Below are 20,057 nucleotides of genomic sequence, written 5' to 3'. Positions count from 1 at the left end.
GTTTTGTGGGCAAAATGTCACACGCTTCATCTCTGCTGCCTTTATGTGGAACTGGGAAAGTCTCTTCTCCAAAATCTCAAAAAGGCACTGAAGTCAGTGAAGGGGGAAATAGTATGCACAAGAATCAATAAAGCAAGTTGTTTGTAAATCAAGCCATCATAAAGTTACACCAGATCCAAACTCCGTTTGAAAGCAGGGCTACTGTTCCATACCCTCCGATATTTCTCCACTGAAAACAGGGGCACCCTATTTAATAATAATAATACAGTGGTACCTCAGGTTACATACGCTTCAGGTTACATATGCTTCAGGTTACAGACTCCGCTAACCCAGAAATAGTGCTTCAGGTTAAGAACTTTGCTTCAGGATGAGAACAGAAATCGTGTTCCGGCGGCCCAGCGGCAGCAGGAGGCCCCATTAGCTAAAGTGGTGCTTCAGGTTAAGAACAATTTCAGGTTAAGAACGGACCTCTGGAATGAATTAAGTACTTAACCCGAGGTATAATAATAATAATAATAATAATAATAATAATAATAATAATATGCCCCTTTATGGGACTTGCACAGCCTTAGTTCAGGCAGCTTCAGCTTCTGGTTCGGCCAGAATAAGCAAGTTACAGCGGCATGTCAGGAAGTTAATGCCAGCTCAGCCAGGAACCAGGCAGTTGAGCTGCAAATTCTCTGCATCCTAAACTGCTCATCCCAGCAGATCTTGACATAGGTTTGCCCTCCAATAATCTGATTATTATCCCTCCCATTGCTTACCAGGCATGCTGTGAGCTGCCAAGCCACTGTCTGAGGCGACAGCAAGATTTTTATTTTATTTGGAGAAAGAAGACCTTTTTGCAGCCTTATCTTTAAGCTATCATCAGACGTTTTGCTACATTCACCTGCCCTACAAAGGTTACACTAATTTTTGGGCAAGGAATTTGCCCCTTCTCTTCTCCAAAGCTTGCAGAATTCCCAGGGAACTTTGAGATTTGTAGCTCTGTGAGGCAAATAGGGGTCTCAGAATGTTCCCAGGAGCCTTTGGGGGAAGCCATGATTGTTTAAAGTGGTACTGCTTTAAAATGTGTAGTGCAAATGGGGCTTTGGACTGGCCAAGCCTAACAAGCTTGATGTGGCTTGGTTCTCCTTCATCTTGTTTATCAATGAATTGGCAGGCAACATGTGCCAAACAGTCCTCTTTCTGGAGAGAGTACTGTATATACACTTTTGTTGTTGTTGTTTAGTCGTTTGGTCGTGACCCCATGGACCAGAGCACGCCAGGCACTCCTGTCTTCCACTGCCTCCCGCAGTTTGATCAGACTCATGCTGGTAGCATCCTCTGCCATCCCCTTCTCCTTGTGCCCTCCATCTTTCCCAACATCAGGGTCTTTTCCAGGGAGTCTTCTCTTCTTCTGAGGTAGCCAAAGTATTGGAGCATCAGCTTCAGGATCTATCCTCCCAGTGAGCACTCAGGGCTGATTTCCTTCAGAATGGATAGGTTTGGTCTTCTTGCAGTCCATGGGACTCTCAAGGGTCTCCTCCAGCACCAACTCCAGTATATACACTAAGCAGGCTTTATTTCCTCACCAAGTTCTAGGTGATCCCCCTTCCCTTTCCCTCCAGTGTGTTCACTCATTCAGTAATTTTACACAAAACCTGATATCGTTTATTTATGGCTTTTTCATTGGTCTCTTTCTTGTTTGATATTCCTCTTGTCTAAAACCAATAAAAACGATTTTAAACAAGATTCCACATTTGGAAAGATTTCAGATGCTTTTGTTTGTTTCAGATTTTATCCTTTCGAATTGTGCAGGGATGGGGGAGAATTTGAGCTGGCTTATGCTTTACTGTAGGGACGCGGGTGGCACTGTGAGTTAAACCACAGAGCCTAGGGCTTGCCGATCAGAAGGTCGGCGGTTCGAATCCCCGCGACGGGTTGAGCTCCCGTTGTTCGGTCCCTGCTCCTGCCAACCTAGCAGTTCGAAAGCACGTCAAAATGCAAGTAGACAAATAGGTACTGCTCTGGCAGGAAGGTAAATGGCGTTTCCGTGCGCTGCTCTGGTTCGCCAGAAGCGGCTTAGTCATGCTGGCCACATGACCCGGAAGCTGTCGCCGGCTGCCTTGGCCAATAAAGCGAGATGAGCGCCGCAACCCCAGAGTCGGCCACGACTGAACCTAATGGTCAGGGGTCCCTTTACCTTTATGCTTTACTGACCCCAGATTTCAGGGAGCACTCGGCACAGTGCCCCGCAAGCCAAACCTTTTTGGGCTGCATCAGCTTTTAGCTCAGGGAAGGGTGAAATGCGCTGCAAAGCACTTTGCATGTTTACGATGAATCATGGTTTGAGGCTCTAAGGGAAACCTGTTCTTGTGACAGCCAACGAGAGGCACCTCCTTTGAAAAAGCAACTTAAAGGAGCTTGAAACAATTGCCAGGAGTGACACTTAAACCTGGAAGTTGTAAATTCTTTGGAGCTTTCAGCACTAAAGAAACCACCCAACTTTGTAAGAGGAATTTTGTTCCTCTTTTGAGGACTATGAAGGAGGACTGAAAGATTCATAGATTTCCCCTTCTCTGTTCCAGACTCTTCTCAAGAGTATCCCCTTGCATAATTTTCAATGCTGGCAAAAAATATTTGATACTGTCAGTGGGGCAGGTCACTCTGTAAACTGACTTTGTATCACGGGATTAAGGAGGGGGGAATTTGGCATGCCTCTTTAAAAACCAACTCAAGCCATTAATCCACCCCATCAGTTGAACTGGGACTCAGTTCAGGGATATTTTCCACTAATGCCCTCCCTTTTCTCCCTCACAAAACAGAATCTCAAGAAAATATCCATTTCTGGACTTGAAATCTGGACACAGTAGTCTAAACAGCTCACTCTTCCCTCTTGGTTCCCTTTTGAGATCACCTGTGGTTTCTGCATTCGTTTAAACACCAGCAATATGAGGACTGAGAAGCAAAGGGTCTCTACAGGGTCCAGGACCTCCGTATTTAACAGAAGAAGAAAAAATCCTGACCATGCAACAATAATCCAAGTAAAGGAATCAAAACCTACATGGCTTCAGAAGATCAAGATGACTTCTTTTTCCTCACAGTGGCTTATGGTTCAGTGTGTGCTACAGTCCCTCACTATATTTGAAAAGTCGTGTGAAAATAGATGTGTGAAAGAATTGGCTCTGGGAGACAGATCTTAAAGTGAGGAACATTGAGAGGGAATTGGCATATTTTTGGTGTATGCTTCCATTGAAAACCATTTCTGCAACCATTAAAGAATCAGCACTGAAAATAATCTGTAGGTAGCATTGGATTTCTGTACACCTCACTATTCATTAAGGACCCGGAATCCCACAACAAAACCAAATATTTTGAATAGCTCACTTTATTTAGATTGTTGCTTTGGGTTTCGTTTTTCCTTCTTCGACACTTTGAGATTCTTCTCTTTTGGTTTTTAGATATGTGTTTTATTTTTATTTTTTGAAGCAGGGCTGCTCCCTCCTTATCTCCCTCTCCCCATTTCCTCTGTTTAAAGCCCCATGTTGTACATTAAAGTGAGTCTGCCTACATAAGCTGAAAGAGGTCCATCTTAGGTATTTGTACTTTTTTTAGGAGATGAAAACCCGGAAATGTTAGCTAAACAGAAAGTAGAATATATGATTTTTGTTTTGGCACTTCTAACACCTTGGGCTTGCAACAAATGCAAAGGGCATGCATGTGATCATTTAAGCACCTGTTAAGGTGAATAATACCTGCCCAAAAATAGGATGCTCTGGGTTTTGTTGTTTCTTATAAGGAAAAGGAAGGGGTGATCAACTATGAATTGCATTGGCATGCTTGTGGTAGAAACGCCCACCCCAGTGGCAGCTGCTGCCTCTGTGCCTTCTTCATTGACCATGACATAAGATTTATGAATGGCCCTGGACACAAACAGGTTTTTGCTTCCTGACATGCCGGACAAATCAGCCTTTCCTCGTGTGAACACATCTGTCATTCCTAAAGCTACCAAAAGTTTGTTGAGCTCATAAGTTTCTTCCAGCTTGAACTTCGGCACATAAATGTCTATCTTTTGCTTTTGCATGTTTTTCGAACTGGTCCATTCTTGAAATTTTGCATAGGTGAGTTCCTTTTCAACCTGTCAAGTAAAAATAATAATCAATGCCAATTAAATATCTGCCCCCAGAAAAAGACGTGAGAAAAAGAGAAAGACAAATGTTTATTTATTAAAGCGTAGGCAAAGAATATGTCTAAAAGCTCCAATATTGTTTACACCCTCCCCCCAAAAAATGTTTTGGAAAACCATTAAATTTGTCTGTGAAAATGGTGGTTTCCTTAAAAAAATATCGGTGGAAATGTTTTCACAAATGAGGAGAGGAGAATCCTTAAGTTTAGCAGCATGTATTGTCTCTGCTTTAGAGTCCTTGATTTAACTTCTGTTTTAAAAGACACAATGGGCACATTCTGGGTCATTGAAAAGTGTACTAATCCTATACACATTTCCCAGGGCATAAAGGCCCAAGGAGAACAATGGGATTCTATGAAATTGTGCTATAAACATAACAGTCCAAACCTCCTTTGTGCCAAGGGTGTGGTGTCCCTCTGTCCCACCTATCAGACAGAAGTTGCAGAGTAATCAAGAATATGGTTGTTAATAAGTCCCCTTGCTGCAGCCCCATACAAAGATGGTAAAGGTAAAGGGGTAAAGGACTTCTGGACTCTTAAGTCCAGTTGAATTCGACTATGGGGTGTAGTGCTCGTATCTGCTTTCAGGCCGAGGGAGCCGTTGTTTGTCTCCAGACAGCTTTCCGGGTCACGTGGCCAGCAGGACTAAAGCGCTTCTGGCGCAACGAGACACTGTGATGGAAACCAGAGTGCACAGAAATACTGTTTACCTTCCTGCTGCAGCACTGGTATGCTTTCAAACTCCTAGGTTGGCAGGAGCTGAGACAAAGCAACGGGAGCTCACCCCGCCATGTGGATTCGAATATAATAATAATTTATTATTTATACTCTGCCCATCTGGCTGGGTCTCCCCAGCCACTCTGGGCGGCCCCCAATCAAGTGTTCCAACAATACAACATTAAATATTAAAAACTTCCCTAAACAGGGCAGCCTTCAGATGTCTTTTAAAGATAGGATAGCTGCTTATTTCCTTCACATCTGAAGAGAGGGTGTTCCACAGGGTGGGTGCCACTACTGAGAAGGCCCTCTGTTTAGCTCCCTGTAACCTCACTTCTCGCAATGAGGGAACCGCCAGAAGGCCCTCGGCGCTGGATCTCATGGGGGTGGAGACGCTCCTTCAGGTATACAGGACATCTGACCTTATAATCTGCAAGCCCAGGAGGCTTAGTGGTTTAGACCACAGCACCACCTGTGTCCCTGGCCACATCCAAAGATACACTAGTATTAACAGACATTGACAATGCAGGCCTACTGGATTGCCCTGCTCTATGTCTGTTAAAATTACAAAATAAAACAGAATTGGCAACTGACAGGACAAAAGCTACAGTTCATATATCTCTATATTTCTCCAAGATTTCTTCAGTTGACTAATCAGTTGAACAATTTATTCTCATTGATCAGGTTTTTAAAGCAATGTATGTATGTATGTATGTATGCCCGCTACAAAGTTTTGAATCATAGAATCATAGAATCATAGAATCATAGAGTTGGAAGAGACCACAAGGGCCATCGAGTCCAACCCCCTGCCAAGCAGGAAAGTTGACTTCAATTCCTTGATCCTTTTCAGAAATCAAAGCAAATTACCTGGTTTGTACCTCCTTTCTTGTCTGGCAGTAGAATGAACATACTCATTTCATTCTTATCATAGGGAAGCTCAAGTATTTGCAGTGATGGATTTTGTATATAGGCCACATTGAATTCACCTTCCATATTCATCATTGGCACATTTTTGCTCTGATTCTGTAGTGAATAAAGCAAGTAGTTAAGCATAAAATGTCATTTTTCATGTGTGTAAAAGAGGTGGCTATAAGCCATATGAAGTACTGAGTATAGTAGGATAGTTGCAATAATTTCCAGTGTTGTACCTTTTTTGTTTAGCACCTTCGAACATCGGACCACTCTGGTATAAAGCACAAATGTATTCTGTATCCCCAATGTACAATGCAATAGTCAGAGCTGGCCCACCAATGAGGCAGGATTATTATTATTATTTATTGAATTTTATACTGCCCTATGCCCAGAGGTCTCAGGGCAGTTCGCATAAAAAGATCTCAGTATATAAAATAAAAATAAAAGCAATAATACTCCCCCCCCCCCGAAAAGAGCCACATTTTAAAAGGGCATAGGATGTCAATCAGATCAACCAAAGGCCTGGTTAAAAAGGAATGTTTTTCCTGGCTCCTAAAGGTGTATAGGGGACGCTGATATCGTTTATTTATGGCTTTTTCATTGGTCTCTTTCTTGTTTGATATTCCTCTTGTCTAAAACCAATAAAAACTATTTTAAACAAGATTCCACATTTGGAAAGATTTCAGATGCTTTTGTTTGTTTCAGATTTTATCCTTTCGAATTGTGCAGGGATGGGGGAGAATTTGAGCTGGCTTATGCTTTACTGTAGGGACGCGGGTGGCACTGTGAGTTAAACCACAGAGCCTAGGGCTTGCCGATCAGGAGGTCGGTGGTTCGAATCCCCGCGACGGGGTGAGCTCCCGTTGCTCGCTCCCTGCACCGCCAACCTAGCAGTTTGAAAGCACGTCAAAATGCAAGTACAGTGGTGCCCCGCAAGACGAATGCCTCGCAATACAAAAAACTCGCTAGACGAAAGTTTTTTCCATTCGCGATTTGCCTCGCAAGACGAATTTCCCCTATGGGCTTGCTTCGCAAGACGAAAACGTCTCGCGACTTTTTTTCTTTGACTAAAAACAAAGACATGTTTTGTTTATAAAGTTAATTTATTTTCCCTTAAATTTTTGAACTGCTCTTTACAGTATGTGTGACTTTAAAGAGCAGTTAATAAACTGTTGTTGTACCAAATTTGGCTTTGTTTGGACTTTTTTTGACCATAGGAACGCATTAATTGATTTTCAATGCATTCCTATGGGATTTCGTGCTTCGCAAGACGAAAAATTCGCTAGACGACAAAAAATGCGGAACGAATTAATTTCATCTTGCGGGGCACCACTGTACAGTAGTGCCCCGCAAGACGAATGCCTCGCAAGACAAAAAACTCGCTAGACGAAAGGTTTTTTCGTCCGCGATTTGCCTCGCAAGACGAATTCCCCTATGGGCTTGCTTCGCAAAACGAAGCTTGCCCCGGGGACAGCGGGTCTTCTCTTTTGAAGCAAGGGGCTGCGGGGAGATAGCGATCTCCCTGCAGCCCCTTGCTGCAAAAGACGTCCGGGGGAAGCGGGGAAGAAGCACTTCTTCCCCGCTTCCCCCGGACGTCTTTTGCAGGGTTGCCGGCATGCCGAAGCCTGCGCGCGCTGACATCAGTGCTCCCAGGCTTCGCGGACCTCTCCGCCAGCAGCGGCAGCGCTGCCGCTGCTGGCGGAGAGGTCCGCGAAGCCTTGGCCGGACAGCTTTTGAAGGCAGGCGGGGGGGAGCAAAGATTTTCGCCACCGCCAGCCTTCAGAAAAGGAAGGCTGGCGGGGGGCAAAAGTCTTTGTCCCCCCTGCCTGCCTTCCCAGGGGCTTTTAAATCGCCCCGGACAGCGGAGAAGTCCTCCGCTGTCCCTGGGCGATTTTAAAATGCCGCCCGCCAGCATTTTAAGATCGCCCCGGACAGCGGAGAAGTCCTCCGCTGTCCCGGGGTTTTTTTAAATGCTGGGGGTGGGAAGAAAAGCCCTTGTCCCCCCCAGCCTTCTGAAGGCGGTTTCCCTAGGAACGCATTAATTGATTTTCAATGCATTCCTATGGGAAACCGTGCATCGCAAGACGAAAAAACCGCAAGACGAAGAGAATTGCGGAATGAATTAATTTCGTCTTGCGAGGCACCACTGTAGATAAATAAGTACCGCTCTGGCAGGAAGGTAAACGGCATTTCCACGCGCTGCTCTGGTTCGCCAGAAGCGGCTTAGTCATGCTTGCCACATGACCCAGAAGCTGCACGCCGGCTTCCACGGCCAATGAAGCAAGATGAGCGCCGCAACCACAGCTTTGGACAGATAGCTGACCATAATAAATGGTGTTCCCATCTCCACCAGCTTTTCGGCATATTGTACCTCATTAATCCAGAAAGGTGCTTCCTTGGTGAGTTTCTTATCAAATTGGGACTTCCAGTTTCCTTTAAAATATATAGCACTCGCTAAGACCAAGATAGTTGTTTCGTCAATAGATCCACTGGCCATCAGGTCTTTGATTTTACCTTTTTAAAAGACAGATTCAAGGCAAAATATTTAATAGTCAAAATGACAATGAAATTTTCAACCGTGTTAGTGTGTAACATCTAAAACATAAAGCTTATCCACCATTAAAGGGTTCATTACATTTGTATATTTTAGAATTCTGTGGGCTGCTCAGTTCTTCTGGGAAACAAATCTTTCAATGTCATTCAGTTTCTCAATCTTCAATTACTTTCCCGCCATTTTAGCATTTAGCTTGTGATTTATTTATTTATTTATTTAAAAAAGACTGCATGAACATTTGTATGCATTTTTTGCATGGAATTTTGCCTCATACACTTTTTTGCAAGCAATTTTCTTCAATAGAACACATTCTTGTATGTCATTTTCACTAACCTGCCTTTTTTTTGCCCACCTTTCCTCAATATATATGCTTTTTCGTATGCATTTTTTGGAATGGAAAACTACAATCAAAAAATTGTGGATGTGTGGATTTCAAGTGCTAGATGCATTTCTGGTCCACATGTTTGTATCCGAAGTGTGAATTAGGTAAGTTCACATTAAAATGTAAAGTGAACAGATTTCTCCCATATCCCTTTCCTTAGCTGATCCATTTCCAAATAAGTGAGACATAACTTCTGTTCCTTTACCATTTGTTTGCTTTTCAACCCAAGTGTTAATCTCATTTCTAGATTCCTCTGGTTTTTTCTCAAAGTCCACTTTTTGCAACTCAGCATAGTACATCTCCTTCGTGCAGTGTAAGAATTGCTGTATAGAATAATAATAAAAAACATTAATGCAATTATTATTATTTAAACAATTTCATTGAATTTGTATGCCATCCCTTCCTCCAAATCAGCCCAGGGCAGCAGAAGCTATGGCTGTCATATATATGTAATAAACGGGAATTTATTGTTTGGTACGGCATATGAATTTCCCCATGTTGCTCTCCTACTAGTAGTTGTTTAGTGCCTGCTGTTGAAGAGAAGTAGAAAGCTGAGTTAAAAAGAAATATAGAATACAGTCATACTTTGGACGTTGAACGGAATCTGTTCCGGAAGTCTGTTCAACTTACAAAACGTTTGAAAACCAAAGCGTGGCTTCTGATTGGCTGCAGGAAGCTCCTGCAGCTAATCGGAAGCAATGGAAGCCCCACCGGATGTTTGGCTTCCAATTATAGTTCACAAACCGGAACACACACTTCTGGGTTTGTGACGTTTGGGAGCCAAAACTTTCGGAAACTAAGCTGTTCAACTTCCAAGGTACGATTAATACTGTGGGGTTTACGGAGCCATTTCCCTTTTCAGAAGCAGTAGATGGTTCCTTTGCTTTTCCAGAATGTTCCTCAAGGAGGTGCCTTCTGGACAGTGAGCGTCGCTCAGTTCTTCTGGTAACTAACAGTTTGGAGGTGAGACACATGGAGCTCACTGTGGTGAAGCCATAGGTCCATTCTGCTTTTTCTGCTGCACACCAAACTATCTGTGCCTTCCCCTCCCTCTCAGGAACCACCATAGAATCATAGAATCATAGAGTTGGAAGAGACCACAAGGGCCATCGAGTCCAACCCCCTGCCAAGCAGGAAATGTTGCTCAGTGTTCAGAAGGCAGGTGAGCAATGCTGTCCTACCTAAGCCACCCCATTAAATGCTACTGTGCTCTTCCTGACTTATGTCAGCCTTCATTTTCTTTCATGACACTGACCGCTCCCCGCTTAAAATGGGGGGCGCCTTTTGCGTGGACGCGTGCAGCCCCTAGATCTGGAGCGGCCCCAACAGCATAGGCTTGGCTTTGCCTTCCCTCAGGTGGGATACCTGGAGGTCTCTGCCTACCTCAGTCAGTTGTCCAATCCCACCTGGGGGAAGCGTTGCCAAGGAGACCAGGCCAGGTAGGGGGAGGGATTACCTGCCCACACAATAGAGGGAGGATCTTACCTGGGAATCCTCACTTGGCTCCAGAGCTTCTCTACCCACCCTCAGTTAATGTCTTATTTTGCAGGTTAACTTGTCTTCACAGGTTTTGCAGGTTAACTTTTCTTCACAGGTATGCGGGCGCTGCTACGTTAAGGTCGCTGTTAAAGGGCCGGAAAGGAATTTCCCTGCATTGGCAGGTTTCGCCTTTCCCGTAGCAAAACGTCACAACTTTGGCGGTATCAGGCCTTGGGCGGAATCCTTTTGTCCATCTTCCTCTTGCGGCGGTGATACCAGGGTTCCCCGTTAAAGGGGTTTTCTGAAGGGAGGCTTTGGCCATACACCGAAAGGTCGTCATTGCTCTCTCCTGCGGCGGCGGCGTTACGGGGGCGGCCATCTCTGCTTCAACATATGTTCTCCAGAGCCGGCCCATCGCCCCCCACACACACACTGGATAACCCTGATGCTCCCTAGGTCCCCAGCTGGGGACCGGGGAGGGAGAACGCCCAATGCCTGAGCCAAGGTCTACCCACATTTGAAATTTAATAAAGTTGTGGCCAATTTAATCCCATAGCACGTTGTCTAGAGTCGTTATTCCACATGACGGGGGGACCGTGCAGGATCTGGGGACTCCGCCTGTCCACGCAATTCCCCCTCTTATGTTGAATGTCAGACAAAGATGGAGTTGAACTCATTTGTTAATTTAATATATTTGTGCCCCACCTTTCTCTCAAGGAGAGAAATTTGTTGAGCATGGGCTCAACAAGTTTCATTTGTACAATATAACTTCCCCTGTGTCTCCTCTCCCCGCTGTGTTTCCCCCACAGTGCTTCAGATCTGCTTCAGAAATTTGGGGTAACTCCCAGAGCAGATCCGAGGTGCAGAAGGGAGGAGAGACACTTCTGGTGCACAAGTGTGAATCATGCACTGGCTTTGTTGAATACAAAGATCAATAATAACAAACATTTTTATTATTTAAATGCTTTCCATCGGACTGGGTTGCCCCAGCCACTCTGAGTGGCTCCCAACAGAATATTAAAAACAAAATAAAATGTAAAACATTAAAGACCAAACTTCAAGGTCCCCTGGCCAGACATGATTGTATATCTCCTCGCAGACACAGATAAGTATGTGAGCTGGCGTGTAGCACTCTTTGCAACTGCCGCTAGGAAAATTAGAGCAAATTATATAGCCAAGGTAGCCACCAACTGTAAAGGAGATGAATTTATTTGACCCTATCTACATCAAGCTATATTCTATCTTTATCACCAAACTCCAAATATAATTGCACATTGTATTAATTAACATTTTTTAATATATTAGTGGCTATGTGATAATTTTAGCTTATAAATTTTATTGTTTAATTTCTTAAACAATATTAAGGTACTTTTATAGCTCTGTTTAGAGTAGATAATGTCTTGATAATATGAATGTTAAGGGTTTTTTTATCTATTCAGTATATTTTCTTTTAATTGTTGAATGATTCTGTGTACATTACGGCAGCCTTTGGCTATGTGCAATAAAACTGACTGATTGACTGACTGACTGACTGACTGACTGACTAAAGACCATAGAATCATAGAATCATAGAGTTGGAAGAGACCACAAGGGCCATCGAGTCCAACCCCCTGCCAAGCAGGAAACACCATCAGAGCACTCCTGACATATGGTTGTCAAGCCTCTGCTTAAAGACCTCCAAAGTAGGAGACTCCACCACACTCCTTGGCAGCAAATTCCACTGTCGAACAGCTCTTACTGTCAGGAAGTTCTTCCTAATGTTTAGGTGGAATCTTCTTTCCGTGTCCGCTTCTCTGGAGCAGCAGAAAACAACCTTTCTCCCTCCTCTATGTGACATCCTTTTATATATTTGAACATGGCTATCATATCACCCCTTAACCTTCTCTTCTCCAGGCTAAACATGCCCAGCTCCCTTAGCCGTTCCTCATAAGGCATCGTTTCCAGGCCTTTGACCATTTTGGTTGCCCTCTTCTGAACACGTTCCAGTTTGTCAGTGTCCTTCTTGAACTGTGGTGCCCAGAACTGGACACAGTACTCCAGGTGAGGTCTGACCAGAGCAGAATACGGTGGCACTATTACTTCCCTTGATCTAGATGCTATACTCCTATTGATGAGGCCCAGAATTGCATTGGCTTTTTTAGCTGCCGCGTCACACTGTTGGCTCATGTCAAGTTTGTGGTCAACCAAGACTCCTAGATCGTTTTCACATGTACTGCTCTCAAGCCAGGTGTCACCCATCTTGTATTTGTGCCTCTCATTTTTTTGCCCTTCAAAGGCCCTACCACTGCTCCCATGTACCATTTAAAACACCTTCCACTGTCAAGAAAAGAGATACTAAATAGGCATCAGTAAAAGGAAGTGGAAGCATTGCTATCAATTTCATGTGGTCTGTGCTGCTCATCCAACAGCAATGTGTCTACACAGGGAGGAGCATAGAAAGTGTTCTTCCTTACCTGTAGAAATGTGTATTTCTCTTCTCCATAAAGCCTATTGGCAATGCTCAGTTCGGAATTTTTGTCATGATGGCTGATAGCTGCTAAGAGCGCCTTGAATTGGATGTGTGGTCCTCCCGGTCTGTCACACTGTGTATCCTTTAAATAGCAAAGGCTGTTTAACAGTACATCGTCGTTCTTGTAAATATGGCTCCCAACGCCCTCCAAACCATTACGTGGACCAATCCCAAATCCTCAGCCAAACCGAGCAGATAATGGAGAAATTGGGGGCTCTTCTGATTGGAAGCAGGTGCCCCCCCCCTCCAAGGCATCCTGAACCAAACTGAATTGCTCCCGAAACTCCAGGACTGCCTTGGAGCAGTCTTTGAAAGTGTGTGTATTTCTGTTGGGATATAATGTTCAAAGTGCTTTCCTTCAGTAGGGGTCAGCAGGACAGGGCAGTATCCCCCTGAGTTCCAATAATAATAATAATAATAATAATAATAATAAATTTATTTATACCCCGCCCATTTGGCTGGGTTTCCCCAGCCACTCTGGGCGGCTTCCAACAGAATATTAAAATACAATAGTCTATTAAACATTAAAGCCTTTTCAACTGCGTTATAATCTCTGCATTGCAGATGAGGGTAGGGCCTGGCGATGGGAAGAACCTGGAGAAATCAAAACTAGAAACAGAGCTGCTAGAACCCAATGCTAAAAATCTGTCAAGAATGTATAACTTGTTGCTTAAATGGAACACCCAGGATGAGACAGTCAAATCAGCCCATGATAAAATGGGCTCAGGATATTGGGTATAACATCATGTTTGAGGACTGGGAAAGGTTATAGACCACCGGAATGAAATTCACGGCATGCAATGCCTTAAAGGAAAATATTATGAAAATGATCTATAGGTGGTACATGACCCCAGTCAAGCTAGCAAAAATCTATCATTTGCCTGATAATAAGTGTTGGAAATGTAAAGAAACTGAAGGTACTTTTTATCACCTTTGGTGGACATGCCCGAAGATTAAGGCTTTCTGGGAGATGATATATAATGAAATGAAAAAGGTACTTAAATGTACTTTCCCTAAGAAACTAGAGGCCTTTCTCTTGGGCATTGTCGGCCAATTGGTGTCAAAGAAAGACATAACTTTTTTGATGTATGCTACAACCAGTGGTGTAGCGTGGGTTCTCAGCACCCGGGGCAAGGCAAGTAATTTGCGCCCCCTAACCCGTGGATTTTAGCACTCGAGTCTCTTCCGCGCCCCCCCGATGTTGCACCAGGTGCACCCCCCACGCTACGCCACTGCTCCCACCACAAGTCTTCAGGACAGCCATCCGAAGGCTGGCGCGGGGAGAAGGTCTCTCCGCCCCACCGCCAGGCTTCGGAGCAGCCTTCCGAAGCCTGGCGGCGGGAGGAGGTCTCCCCGCCCCACCGCCAGGCTTCGGAGGAGCCTTCCGAAGGCTGGCGGCGGGAGGAGGTCTCTCCGCCCCACCGCCAGGCTTCGGAGCAGCCTTCCGAAGGCTGGCGGCAGGAGGAGGTCTCTCCGCCCCACCGCCAGCCTTCGGAGGAGGTCCGAGGACAGTGGGGAAGACGCACTGCGCTTCCCCGCTGTCCCGGAGATTTCCCTATGGACTTTCGTCTTGCGAAGGGCCGGCCAAACGCGCCCCCCCCCAATGTTGCGCCCGGTGCGGCCGGCACCCCTGGCACCCCCCACACTACACCACTGGCTACAACAGCAGCAAGAATACTCATTGCAAAGTATTGGAAGACACAAGATCTACCCACTCTGGAAGAATGGCAGATGAAGGTGTTAGACTACATGGGACTGGCTGAAATGACCGGCAGAATCCAGGACCAGGGGAAAAAGACGGCGGAGGAAGACTGGAAGAAATTTAAAATTTATCTTAAGAAATATTGTAAAATTAATGAATGCTAAAATGTTGAGGTTTTTGAAAAAAGGGGATTACAGCTGTAAAAGACCAAGTAAAGGAAAGGAATAAGGGAAAATTTGATAAAACCAAGGGGCAGGATTTGCTGAAACAAATTTGGAAATTGGGGTGCAGAAAGGGGAGGTATGGGGAAGTCGGTGAAGTAAGGTTTAAGAAAAAAAGGATTGGAAATTATACGTTTGTTTATGTGTTTGTTTATGTCTGTGTTTATAAAAATTGTTAAAACTAATAAAAATTTTATTTAAAAAAAAGGAGATGGGAAGAACCATACCTAAGAGCTAAACCATGGTTCTTGGCTAAGGTGAGATTTTGACCAGGCCTTTGCAGCTTGAATTCTTAGTCACTACATTACACCAGCTTGACTTCCAAGAAAGCTGAGCCTCACAGCTGTACCCAGGGGTGCCACCTTGAATAAAATATTGGGGGTGGGCGTGGGAGAAAGGTATGTCCCAGCCCACAAAATCAGTCACATGCTGTGGTGCATGCACACCATTTCTCTGTAAATTTTGGTGCCCTCTCAAATATTTTATTGGGGGGCTGAAGCCCACTCGGCCCCTAGGAGTTGGCTGCTATGGCTGCAGCTGTTTATGATTTCAGATTATCTCACATTTTGAAAGGATCATCTGCTAGATCCATATTAAAGGTAAAGGGAGCCCTGACCATTAGGTCCAGTCGTGGCCGACTCTGGGGTTGCGGTGCTCATCTCGCTTTACTGGCTGAGGGAGCCGGTGTACAGCTTCCAGGTCATGTGGCCAGCATGACAAAGCCACTTCTGGCGAACCAGAGCAGTGCATGGAAACACCGTTTACCTTCCCACCGGAGCAGTACATATTTATCTACTTGCATTTTTACGTGCTTTTGAACTGCTAGGTTGACAGGAGCAGGGACCGAGCAATGGGAGCTCACCCCGTCGCGGGGATTCGAACTGCCGACCTTCTGATCGGCAAGTCCTAGGCTCTGTGGTTTAACCCACAGCTCCACCCGCGTCCCTAGATCCATATTATTCCCCCCCCAAAAAAGAACCCTTAGTGAAACAGAAATGATATGCCAGTACTTTTTCAGCCGAGCCTGGAGAGCTTCCAGATCCAGTGACCTCATTGAAGTGAAGGACCTGCAACACAAAATGTGGAATGAGAAACCACAGATCTACTCCAAGTCACTTTGCCATCTTCTTTTCATCCTCCTCCAGTACAATGGAAACACTTCATTTGAGCAGGGGGCTTATTGGAGTTTAGGACAGGGGTTGGGAACCACGTGTCCCTGAGCTGTGATAACACATCTTGCTTAGCTTCATGGAGCAATGTGTGTGTTTGTGTAGAAATCTCTGGCTTTTGTGGGGCTGGAATATCACCTACGGTACAGAGTGTTGGGATACTGCCAGGGAGACGGAGGCATCAGGCAGGCCTCCAAGTTATCTCCAGACCATCCCGTGGAACAGCATCAGTCAATTAGCAACACGAGCCTCAGAGACATTCCAAGACACTCCACACCCTTTCAGCAGAGTCTCCACAACGAAAGGATGCAGACAGGAGAGCATATTTACAGCTTTATTCAATGTAGATCAGAACAAAGGAAAAACATGACTGCTTGCCTCCGTGTCCAGGAAAACAGCCGGAACAAAAGCTATATACAAAACAGAATTTCCCAGCGAGAAAGTAAACAGGCATGTGACACACAACAATCATGCCTGACTCTTTTAAGGTGGAATGGAAATTTCCTAGCACAGAGGACAGAGTCGCATCTATCACCCTGCCTCCTTTTCCCTCTGACCCCGCCCACTTTTGTCTCTGGCCACACCCAGCACTGGCATGCAACCCGTCTGAAAGTTTCCCACAAGGGAATGCTGCACTTGGACTGAAAACCACTTCCCACAACTGCCAATGGGTATTATATAACTAATAGTTGGTCCTTTACCCGACCTCAGATATATATTTTTGGGGGGAGACTCTTTTTTGGGGGGAAGCCAGTGTGGTGTAGTGGTTCAGAGCGGTGGACTCGTAATCTGGTGAACCGGGTTCGCTTCCCCACTCCTCCACATGCAGCTGCTGGGTGGCCTTCGGCTAGTCACACGTCTCTGAAGTCTCTCAGCCCCACTCACCTCACAGAGTGTTTGTTGTGGGGGAGGAAGGGAAAGGAGAATGTTAGCCGCTTTGAGACTCCTTCGGGTAGTGATAAAGTGGGATATCAAATCCAAACTCCTCCTCCTCCTCCTCCTCTTCTTCTTCTTCTTCTTCTTTCTCAGAGTCAAAACTAACACATTTCCTTTTTATCACAAAGGAACCTAATGAAAGCCATCAAGGAGTAAGAGTGGCTAGCAGGAGAAGATTCCACATGGTTCAGGAGAATCGGGTGGCCATCTTTTCCCTAACTTCTTTAAATGGGTCTCCTCTGACCAGGACTCAGTCAACTACCACCCATTGTATTATCTGATCTTTGAAATAGGAGGCATTTGCATAATATGACACTTGGCATACACACAGCGGTGGTGGTGGGGTGTTTCCTACCTTCTCCATCTGCTTAGCAGTGTCTCCTCTGGCTCCAAGAGAGACCATGCCCAAAGCGGCTGCAATGCTCATGGGGGAGAAGAAGATGTTCCCCGAAGTGCTGTCAATCTTCTTGTGTAAATCAAAGGCAAATTTGTTGATTGCATCCACAAGGGTAGTCATGGTGCTGATGGTAATACCTGGGACAAATATCATCAGGTTAATTCTTCTGGTGGACTCCTTTGTATATAATCCCTTCTTATTGGTCTTATTTTTGTCTAAAGGATGAATATCTCCATAGAAAGGTATTCACTGTGCCTTCAATACCACGTTACTTCAATTTTATTTAAAACGCCTACACCCCACCTTTCTAAAAAGCTCAAGATAGAGAATATGATCTTGATGTCAGTGTGGCTTCTAAACGCTGACTTGAAATGTTCCTTGAAAAAGCTTTGCCCTTAACAACAGGCTTCTTTATAAGGCAGGCTCAGTCTGGAGGGAAGGTTTGTGTGTGGCGTACAGGCTGTTGCTCTGGCCAAGATGGCTGAAGAGCAGGGTGAGATAGAATGATTCTCTGTATATAGTTTTATTTTACTTTATTAGACCAGTAGTTACATAAGTTAGATAAGCTGTAGTGTGAACTTAACAACAAATACTCTAAGAAGGACCTGTTTTAGCAGGACTTTCAATGCCAGTCAAGTTTTGTCAACAATTCCAGTCATAAGATCCATATTATTTCCTTATTATTTAGTTCAGATAGGTTTCCTGGAGCTTAGGGGCAAGTGAATGAGATTCCCTGACCTCACTGCCATATTACTCCAACTCATTCCCATCCCAGGGAACACAGTGTCACCACCACAAAGAAGATACTGCTTTTTGGGGGGCTACATATGTTGCCACCTTCCCCCATACAAATAAAAAAATAGATGAGCCTATGTATAAAGTATCTGTGCTAAAGTGATGTCCACCTTTTTGGGGGTGCTGTGTTGATAATTTTTTTAATTGACTAATAAAGTATGTATGGAGAGGTAACCAGAATAAGTGCTCTTAAAATACATTTCTTGAATTTGGTTCCTCTCCATGGAAATCTAGCATTGTACCACCACCCCAAGGCTGTGTCCCTTAGATGTAAATATGGATGTTCCTCAGTTAACAGAAGAGAGAAAAGTCTGTATGAAGCTTACCTTTTCCTCTGTGGAAGAGATTCCAATGCAGCTGATGCACGTTCTTTCAAGGCTCCACTATTTAAAGCTGGAGAATTGCATAAATCAATGAATTGTTTTTGTTACGCACAGGTGCAATTTGGGAACTTCCTGGAGAATGAGTTTGTGGTGCTGGAAATTGCAAATGAATCTGCAATAGCAAGCCAGATTGTCTAGAGCAGCAGACTGAGGAATCCTGGATCTACTGGTGTTGCAATTTGGGAACAGAGGTGGGGCAGGAGCTCCTGTGCCTTCAATAGAATTTCAGAAGGTGTAGCTTGTCACGAAAAGGTCATCTGAGAAGCATTTCCAAAACAAAACAGAAAACCCTTCCTCAGTCAATAATCTACTCGTGTTGCAACTTGGGTTTAGATTTCAGCTTACTTGGCACATCAATTGCAGAAGAAGTTGAAACAGACCAGAAGGTTCATGAAAATAGGAAGGTTTGGAAAATAAGACTGAGAAGGCATTCTGCCAGATCAATTCCCTCATCCATTATCAAATCATGGACGGTGTTGGTCTTACTAGTCATTGACCTGGCTTTACACAGCACTACCTTAAGGTCACGTGGGACACCCTTGTTGATACCTGTATCTGCCTGGCCAAGACCTGACACAGAGGCAAGGGTAGTCTTCAGATAGTGACTAAACCTGACTCCTGAGTTAAAACATAATCTGATCCTAGTGTAACTCTTCCTCCTGGAATGCACCAGCTCCAAGACAATGTCTGGTGAAATATGGTGCCAGCACTTTATTTACTCTCTGACACAATATCAGAAGTGTTAATGAACAGTAAGCTCAATTAGTTGGGCCAGGATGTTTGCAGCCTGAGATAAGAGTAGCCAGAATTACTTGATGAGGAAACATAGGAGCCATCTAAGCAAACAACTGCCTCTCCCCAAGCTGAAGAATATCACTGCTCATTGGTGATGCCCACTGGTAACATTCCCAGATGTCTTTGGGGGACACCAAGTCTGCTTAAAGTTGTATGGTACTGTTTTAACCTTAGATGGATCCATGGACTGGCAAAGCCTAACAAGTTTGGTTTTGTTCTCCTTCATCTTGTTTATCCATGAACTGGCAGGCAACATGTTCCAAACAGTCCTCTTTCTGGAGAGAATGTACACACTAAAGAGGCTTCATTTACTTGCCAAGTTCTAGGTGACCACCCTTCCCTTTCCCTCCGGTGTGTTTACTCACTCAGTAATTTTACATAAAACCTAATATTGTTTATGGCTTTTTCATTAGTCTCTTTCTTGTTTGATGTTCCTCTTGTCTAAAACCAATAAAAACGATTTTAAACAAGATTTCAGATTTGGAAAGATTTCAGATGCTTCCAACAGTTTGCTTCAGATTTTATCCTTTCGAATAGTGCAGGGATGAGGGAGAATTTGAGCTGGCTTATGTTTTTGCTGTGGGTTCATGCTGCACATCAGCTTTTAGCTCAGGGAAGGGTGCGATGCACTGCAAAGCACTTTGCATGTTTACGATGAATCATGGTTTGAGGCTCTAAGGGAAACCTGTTCTTGTGACAGGCAATGAGAGGCACCTCCTTTGAAAAAGCAACTTAAAGGAGCTTGAAACAATTGCCAGGAGTGACACTTAAACCTGGAAGTTGTAAATTCTTTGGAGCTTTCAGCACTAAAGAAACCACCCCATTTTGGAAGAGGAATTTTGTTCCTCTTTTGAGGACTATGAAGGAGGACTGAAAGAAATGGAAATGTTTTGAGTTTTCCAGGTTGGGATGAATTGCCACTCTTAAAATAATGATCCT

General features: G+C 44.5%; 1 protein-coding gene across 1 annotated transcript; it reads right to left on the bottom strand.

Moving 5' to 3' along the window:
• Positions 1–3,352: 3,352 nt before the first annotated feature.
• On the bottom strand, positions 3,353–18,451 carry LOC309538716 (serpin B11-like). The gene is made up of 8 exons (XM_082234587.1): positions 18,267–18,451; positions 17,104–17,282; positions 15,654–15,710; positions 12,665–12,802; positions 8,938–9,055; positions 8,168–8,310; positions 5,752–5,907; positions 3,353–4,120 (listed from the first exon to the last, which is right to left on the bottom strand). The coding sequence occupies exons 2-8, from the start codon at positions 17,263–17,265 to the stop codon at positions 3,722–3,724; spliced, it is 1,173 nt and encodes a 390-aa protein (XP_082090713.1). The 5' UTR covers positions 17,266–17,282; positions 18,267–18,451; the 3' UTR covers positions 3,353–3,721.
• Positions 18,452–20,057: the final 1,606 nt, after the last annotated feature.

This window comes from Podarcis vaucheri, assembly GCF_965113315.1.
Source record: "Podarcis vaucheri genome assembly, chromosome: 8".
NCBI classification, from domain to species: Eukaryota; Metazoa; Chordata; class Lepidosauria; order Squamata; family Lacertidae; genus Podarcis; species Podarcis vaucheri.
Note: the sequence above shows the minus strand (reverse complement) of the source record. Positions and strands in the feature narration are given on the sequence as shown.

Bases quoted from the DNA above. Each gene is read 5' to 3' on its own strand.
- LOC309538716 (XM_082234587.1), bottom strand. From the start codon at position 17,265: ATGACTACCCTTGTGGATGCAATCAACAAATTTGCCTTTGATTTACAC. The intron at 15,711-17,103 runs GTAGGAAACACC...TTTGTGTTGCAG, and splicing joins CTGCTAAGCAGATGGAGAAG to GTCCTTCACTTCAATGAGGT. The intron at 5,908-8,167 runs GTACAATATGCC...TATTCACTACAG, and splicing joins CACCTTTCTGGATTAATGAG to AATCAGAGCAAAAATGTGCC.